The following is an 8,598-nucleotide window of genomic DNA, read 5'->3' as shown; positions in this document are numbered from 1 at the left end:
AAGAAGAAGAAGAAGAAGAAGAAGAAGAAGAAGAAGAAGAAGAAGAAGAAGAATGCAATGTATACCATCTGTAGTTGTACACGTAACAATAAAATACTTTTTTGTCCTTCTTCATCAATCGTATAACATAAAACTTGAGTTCATAATCCTTTCGCCCTGAATGGCACCATGAGAAAGGAACAATTCCATCTCTCAGCACCTCGCTACACGCCAGCTAACCTGACTGTTTTCTTAGCGTGCACAAGCCTCTCGTCGACACAGCATCGGAGGCCGGAAAAAGTAAAGTACAGTAATCAGTAAACAAACGATATTTAGCATTGATTTCTTTGTAACTAGAACCTTAGCTAGGCTGGTAATTGACTATATGACCTCCTTTGTTTGGTCCCTTTCCTTGATACAGTACTCTCTTTAGTTTTACTCCAAACACTCTATTAGACAAGCTTCGAGGCGAGGCGTTGAGACGTTTTCTAATGGACAGGATACAATGTATATATAGTGAGGGTGGTTTTTAATTTATAGTTGCTGAGTGAAAATTAATCAAGACTCTCCTTCCCTAGTGTGCTTTTTCAACAGTGGTGATGATGAGGATGATGAGGATGATGATGATGATGGTGACGATGATGATGATGACGATGATGATGATGATGATGATGATGATGATGATGATGATGATGATGATGATGATGATGATGATGATGATGATTTTTTTTTTGTGTCCTTAATGGACCTGACGGACTTCACGAAGAAATCTTCGAGCGAGAGCGAGGCTCTTTTTCGGCTCCATTGTTAACATGCTTAGCGGCACTTCCACTCGTCCAAATAACTCCATTCGTATTGCCATTGTTCCTGGACATTCAAAAATATGTTTGACATCCTCCTTTTCATGGCCGCATCTTTGGCAGCATGGGCTGAGCATTTCATTTACAAAGTTCTTATACCATCTTAAACTCCAATGATGGTCCGACCGCAGTCTCGCTAGCTCAACCTGGTCCCAGCGACATGTGTTAAATTTTTGTTCCCGCTTATAGGAGTACCCAGAATACATATCTTCTAGGTGCTGGTATATAGCTCTACATGGTGGGTCTCTGATTTTCCTCTTGAAAATTAATCAAGACTCTCCTTCCATAGTGTGCTTTTTCAACAGTGGTGATGATGAGGAGGAGGAGGAGGAGGAGGAGGAGGAGGAGGAGGAGATGATGATGACTTTTTTTGTTTCCTTAATGGGCCTGACGGATTCCACGAAGGAATTTTCGAGCCAGAACGAGGCTCTTTTTCGAATCCATTGTCATTATACTCAGAGGCACCTCCACTCGTCCAAATAACTCCATTCGAGTTGCCATTGCTCCTGAACATTCAAACATATGTTTGACATTTTAGTTTTCATGGTTGCATCTTCGCAACGTGGGTTGAGCTCTTCATTCGCAAAGTACTGATACCATCTCATGCTCCAATGACAGCCCGACTGCAGTCTCGTTAGTTCTACCTGGTCCCAGCGACATTTGAATAATTTTTCCTGCTTATTGGAGTACCCAGAATACACATCCTCCAAGTGTTTGTTCTCAGCTCTGCATGGTGGGTCTCTGATTACCCTCTAGATCATTGGAAAGACTCCGCTGTATGCTATTGGTCGTCTGTCTCCTCCTTTCTCTCTGACTTCATTGGCAGCTTGGTCTGTCGACTCAATTCCTTCCATTCCAAGATGGCTTGGAATCCACTGGATCTTTATTGTGGCTGTGGTTTCACTTTACTTGCGGCTCTAATCATTTATATCTGAGCTGTTGCCTTAGCAGCCCCTTTCAGTCAAGATCAGCACATTGGTCCTACTGTGGAAATTGTGAACAATTCATTGGGTAGCAGACACCATTGCCTGGCACTTCTAATCATAAGATGATGTGAGGAATGCAACTTTTGCTCGAATTATTTCTGTTCGTCGGGGCTCATCCTTCATTAACACTATTGCTGTTTCTCCACCTTCGCGGTATCCTGCGACAGCCGATCCATCAGTGAAAATTGTCATATCGGCACCAACTTCTTTGATCATATCCTCTGCAGCTTCACGTGCCTTTACAGGATCATCACCTTTGCTCTTCACTCCTCTCAATTCTGTCCGGCTTTCGATTTCGCCCTGGGTCTCCCGTGGACAAACTCTCACCAGATTGATTGGCCATCGATTCTCTGCTTTAGGGAGGAGGTGGTCTGTAAGGTTGGTGCACATCCAAAACCAACCTTTCCTGCTGTTTGTTGACTTGACTGCTTGATCAAGGGCTTTCTTTCTAGGATCGCTGTCTGGTAATAGCTTAGCCATCTCTACAGATTTGAGGCATGTTCTTTTTTGTGTAGGTGGCGTCGGTGGCCTAGTGGTTAGGCTCTTGGACTCGCAACCGTAAGGTCGTGGGTTCGAATCCCGTCAGGGACCCGACGTTGTGTCCTTGGGAAAGGCACTTTGCACGAAATTTTCCTCACTTCACCCAGGTGGGAATGGGTACCCGGCTATAGACAGCGAAAGATCTTGTCAGTTTGTTAGTGTTTGAGCGCTTAATCAGCTGCTTGCACTGTATGCTTCCCGGGAAGCTGAGAATTTTTCGGAGTGTTCTATGGTCTGCTGGGGTAATAATATAGTGTAAAGCGCATAGGGCCTGCTGTTGAGCGGGGATATGCGCTATACAAATGCTATCTATAATTATTATTATTATTATTAAGTGGTGTAGTGCTCAGCCCTGGTCTCATAGCGCAGTGCTTCTGTTGGTGTTGTTTTCAGGTGACCTGATCCAAGGCGGAGGGCTTTGTTTTGTATTCTGTTCAGGGCCGATGCACTGGTCTCACTCAGCCAATGTTGCCACACTGGGGCATCATGATCCATCTTGCTTTTTTGCAAACATCTGATATACCTTCTTGAGCGACTCCTGACCCCAGCCCCATTTTGAGTTGCTGACAGCGCGGATCATCTTCATTTTTGAGGTTGCACTTTTGGACACTTCCTCAATATGCTTGTTGAAGGTTAGCTGTCTACAGAGATAGACGCTCAGCTGGCGAGGAGCGGGTTTGAATGGTACCTTTTTCCCTTTGATCTGAATAAGTGGTTGCCATGTTGCTTCATTAACCCACGTTGAGAAGAAGTACACCTCACTGTTGGTTGCATTGAAGGTAAGTTTCACTGATGATGTCATGTGTTTCAAATGTGTAAATAAAACTGCTCATTTTTACCTACTAATACTTATCAGTATATATATGCCAGGGAGAAACCTAAAACCTTCAAACGATAACACCCTACTTGTGACACCCGTTAAATCGTACAAATCCTATGGAGAGAGATATTTCTCATATCTTGGTCCATTTATTTGGAACAGATTACCCATGGAACTAAGACAAACAGCAACACTTAATAGTTTCAAAAGACATTGTAAACATTTTCTGTTCCTACAGGCCTATCCTTCATAAGGTTTTAGCGTAATTTTTTAATAGTTGTTCTAAGCCTACGTCTAAATGAAAATAGTCAGTGTGTGTATGTGTGTGTGTGTGTGTGTGTGTGTGTGTGTGTGTGTGTGTGTGTGTGTGTGTGTGTGTGTGTGTGTGTGTGCGTAAATATATATTATATTCCTTAAGAAGAAAGGAGGTAGTAAGAAAGGTTTTGAAAATGGTTATTCCAATGTAAAACGCTTTCAGCTAGCTTTATGGAAATGCGCTATATTAATGTTATATATTATTTATTTATTATTTGATGATGATGATGATGATGATGATGATGATGATGATGATGACGATGATCGACCAATGAATGACTTACCAACACAACTCCTCTGACCAATACTGAAAGGGATCCAACTCTTTTGCCTCGGCTGCGCCGGGGAACAGCGACTCATGACGTCATTTTACCGGGGAACAGCGACCGGGGAACAGCGACCGGGGAACAGCGACTAGTATTTTACTATATTTCTTTGTTACAGTTGAACTTGGAGTAATCGCCTACAGTATCGAATACAATTAGACCAAACATGTAACATTTCGTCTCGATTTCAGTAAGCTTAACTAAAGCTCAGTGAAATCTCCCGCCAATCTGTTCCTAAGGAGGAACAAAAAAAGAGAGAAGTTGATCTCAGCGTAAAGCAATAAGGAGATGTCGCAGGGAGAATTTTAAAGAAAAATTTATTTTAAAATGCTGTCAGCTCAGTAGCAAGTTTGAAAACCGTCTCTAGAATGTTCTTAAAGTTTGAACTTTTTTTCTCTCTTTTTGCATTGTCCTCTTCAGGTGGATGTTATCATTTTCAGTTTAGATGCAGCGATTGCAATTCTCCGTTTCATCTTGATTGGTTTATCATACTCAACACGATCATACTCTTACTCACATGATCACACACACACACACACACACACACACACACACACACACACACACACACACAAACACACACACACACACACACACATAGACAATCACATACATTTATATAGGTTTTATTTTATTAAACATACAATATGTAGGTGTGTCTATCAACAAAGTACAAATACAATGAAAAAAAATCACCAAACAAACTGACAAGTAAACAAACAAACACGCACACGAATTTTAAAGGGAGTCATTAATTTATGAAGCATTGATGTACGTGTGTGTATCATTAAAGCAAAAATAAGATGAAAACAAAAAACCAAACAAACAAACAAATAAACAAACATGCAAATGGATTTATGATGGAAGTCGTTTTATGGAGCATACATGTACGTGTGTGTATCAATAGTGTAGAAATGGAGAGACCAAAAAAAAAACAGAAAAAGAAACAAAAAACAACCAGACAAATACAAAACACACTGGCTCACGAATTTCCACTTGGGATCATTTCACAGAACATAGAAATACAAGATCATGTACATGTATGTATTGTGTATCGGTTTTTAAAAAGATCCCAGGAAGATCATTACAAAACAGAACAATCAGAACCAAACACACGGAGCTCTCATGGTGTAGAGGTACGCGTTCGCTTTACATTCAATAGGTTCCAGGTTCGAAACCTGACAGCGACGGAAACATTTTTTTTTCTCTAAAATGTTCTCTTTTCACCTCCTTTCCTTTTCTCTAGATATGTTCTGTCGTCTGCTTTCATCTCCACTTTCTCGCTCTAACACGCCCACCCCCGGCCAGTGGGCTCCTCCTTCCTTTGCTCCTGACTATACCTACAAGTACTGCTTCTCCTTGCTCCTTCTTACTACTGTCTTTCAGCCTCACATTCCTGATCTTAGGGTAGCAGTGATCGAACTTTTGGCTCTCTCGAAAGGAAAAAAAATCTCGGAGGTCCCATGTGCAAGCTGCGAACTTTAAGCTCTCTTGGTGGTTCTAAACTCGATAAGAGTAGGCTTCGCCGCCACCAAGGCAAAATTCAAAATTAATTCATACCAAAACCTGACAATTCTCTAGTCAGTAGAAAGTGATAAAGAGTACCTTCCAAATCTGAATGTGGCTGCCTGAAAGCAAAGGGCCCTACGAAGTACGAAAAGCGGTCATATTCGTAAAAATCAATTGTACTGCAGGTTGAAGAACCCGCAGTCGACTTCTCTAAAGATCTAGTGGAGGAGGAGGAGGAGGAGGAGGAGGAGGAGGAGGAGGAGGAGGAGGAGGAGGAGGAGAAGGAGGAGGAGGAGGAGGAGGAGGAGGAGGAGGAGGAGGAGGAGGAGGGAATCAAACGTCAGAACAACGTAATTATCCTGAGCATGATGCATAGATCAGTCAGAGGTTCCTAGTGCTAAGCGTGAGCTTGACATTGTGTTTACTTTTAAAAGGGTAACAGTGACCAAACAATGCTTCCTACTTTGTAGAATCAACCACGATGGTAGTATCCATCGTTTTCTTAATGAGCATAGGAGAAAAGCATCTGTCGTTGGTGACAGTACATGATGAGTAAATGGAGTACGAACTTTTTTCTTTTTTTTCGGGGTGGGGGGTTCACAATGTTTTTGCTCGGAGTACGTGCCATGGGGAAAGGCTGAGCGTTAGGCAGCTATTTGAGTAAATATGGGCTCATCTAACAAAGAAGAGTTGGATTTCTTACACCCAGTCACCAGATGTAAGTTGAGCACATGTTTTACTGTACAGTGGCGTCCAAAAGAAACTTGAAACTGTAATCACCCAATCATTGTGTTAAAACCTTGCACAATTTTGCCAAGCCTGATTGTTTACGGTCAATTTTGAGTGACCATAGTATTATATCGAGCAACTCTTAACATAGATGAAATATTATTATGTCAGATGATGCAGAATTTATTTAGCTTTGAATTGGTATGTTGTATGAGTAGGTAGTTTAAGGCTTTAACCCGATTATTGGGTGATTACATTATCAAGTTTCTTTTGGAACCCACTGTATAATACATGTGCGGGTGTGTTACACCCAGTTGTCGGTCAAAGGGATATAAATAGGTTGCCGTGAAAAGGGTTAATATGTAAAGCCCAAGTAACTCTCAGCGACAAATCGTATTACATTCTTCGTATAGTAGAACTGTCAGATTTATCAAACTCCATATTCTGTTTAAACATTCCATTTTATAGTGTCCAATTCCCTTTAAATTGGGGGAGATTCCTTCTTCTTGAGCCAGATGACTCTTCGCAACAGTTTGCCTGCATTCTGTGTGTTGTTACTCAACAAACGTAAAAAGAGGCACACGAAGTTATTAGTTGCAAAATTCTAATGACACAAGCTCTCCATACGCCCTCTCTTAATAATTTGTTATTGTAGTCTCTGGACTTAATCGTCCACAGACATTCGAGGGATCTGTAGGCCTCTACATCTCAATAAAGAGAATAAGAGATTCTTTCGACCAAGTCACAATAGGCCTACTGCACACTGTACAGCGACTGTGCAGTAGTTGATAGTAGATATCTAGTGTGCAGTGTGTAGTCCTAACAGCTTTGACGTCAGATGCACTTACAACGCACTGGGTGACCTTGATACCTGACTTTAGATTGAAAATAGACAATTGACAAAAAGTTTGCTCAAGTTTTAAAATATGGCATCAAATCAGGTTCTACGTGAGCCACTTTGCTTATTTTGATATGCCGATTAGTGATGGGCAGGTATCGATACCAGGTACTCGATACTTAGATACCTATAGGTATCGATATCGGTACCGATACCTGCTCTAAAAATCGATACCTAGGTGTTATTTATCCCAGGGCTGCCAGGGCAAGTGACTTGGGCCTTGAGAATTTTTTTTTAATCAAAACCGATAAGTTTTCGTAGGGGGCAAGCGTTTTAGATAAATCTAGTTTATTTTTTAACAAAAAGAGAGAAGCTTTTCATGAAATGTATCTAGTGATTTTGCAAAATCCTCACTGACAACCCTGATTTATCCTCATTGGTTTAATTTAAAGTTGCTAAAAATCTGGTAAATTGAATTGCCTTTTTAGAACTCTTGTGTTTTTATTTTCCAATACTAACATTTTCTGCAAAGTTGACTTTCCTCCCATACTTCACTTAATTTTTGTTTTTATTCTCATATTTGGGTATCTCTCTCTCTCTCTCTCTCTCTCTCTCTCTCTCTCTCTCTCTCTCTCTCTTTTACAAATAATTTTTGTTTGAGTCTCAGCTAAATAGTCACAACTTGTCTAGACACGATTACCTAAATACTTGGAAAAGTATAGTTGTATTTTTGTCTTTACTTATTACCCCCGGCGTATGTTACCAATAGCATAAGGTATCGAGGTATCGGTATCGATACCTTGAAAAAGTACTAGGTATCGACATCGATTCCTAAATTGTGGTATCGGCCCATCACTAATGCCGATTTCGAAAATGAAATCAGTTTTTAGCTGCGATAATTATTTTGAAAATTCTGCGCGCAAAGTTTAATCCCGCGCGGCGGCAAACATCAAAGGAATTTTGCGTCACAGCCTCCCATGTGTCACTTCACACTGAAAGGGGGGGGGAGGGGGGGTCTATTATGAGATCAGTTAAAAGTGACTGTTGTCTGTCCTCTTTATGATAGGAAAATACTACTAAATGCAATCTTGGTAGAATCTATATAATACTTCTTTTTGTGATCTTCTAAATCCAGCAAGAAAAACGGTCAACCGCGAATTATTTGGTTAATTTGGACACGCTGGTTCCGAATTTGATATTATTTTTACGATTAGACATAGTTATAAAGGTTTTATTTAAAAATCTTTTTGTCGGGCCGCGGGTGTATCGATACCATCATCAATACCATCACGACGAGATATTCGCTTAGGGCAGTCGCTGTTCCCCGCACAAATTTTTTCCTGTTTTTAAAAATAGAGCTGTTCCCCGTGCTCCGTTTTGCCTCACGGAGGGGTTTTCCCTTGCCTTGTCCAGATATCTCTCCGGAATGAAGCTGTCAGGCTGATCCCAGTTATTTGGATCTCGAAGTATGGCATACTGGTTTACCATTATCTTGGTTTTAGCAGGAATGTCGAAGCCCCCATGAGCTGAAAAAGATAATTTTATGTTTACTTGTCGGGTGTCTGCTCTTGATGGGAACTGAACTCACACCAAAAGAGAGTTGTAAAACTCACCACAAAATGAAAACACAGTCCCACTTCTGTATACGACGGTATATACTACATCAAACTTCTAGTTTTACTATCATCTATTCTTA

The 8,598-nt window shown here is 40.9% G+C and overlaps 1 protein-coding gene across 1 annotated transcript in view; it reads right to left on the bottom strand.

Moving 5' to 3' along the window:
• Positions 1-2,849: 2,849 nt before the first annotated feature.
• The window catches only part of LOC101850545 (cytochrome P450 1A1-like), a 13,804-nt gene continuing 8,055 nt past the window's right edge, over positions 2,850-8,598 (bottom strand). The window contains exons 6-7 of the mRNA XM_005093841.1: positions 8,289-8,428; positions 2,850-3,068 (exon numbers count right to left, since the gene is read on the bottom strand). Of these exons, the coding sequence (XP_005093898.1) occupies positions 2,850-3,068; positions 8,289-8,428 (359 nt within the window). The remainder of the gene's footprint in view (positions 3,069-8,288; positions 8,429-8,598) is intronic.

Source organism: Aplysia californica, unplaced genomic scaffold, assembly GCF_000002075.1.
Source record: "Aplysia californica isolate F4 #8 unplaced genomic scaffold, AplCal3.0 scaffold00070, whole genome shotgun sequence".
NCBI classification, from domain to species: domain Eukaryota; kingdom Metazoa; phylum Mollusca; class Gastropoda; order Aplysiida; family Aplysiidae; genus Aplysia; species Aplysia californica.
This window is presented reverse-complemented; position numbering and strand designations above follow the sequence as displayed.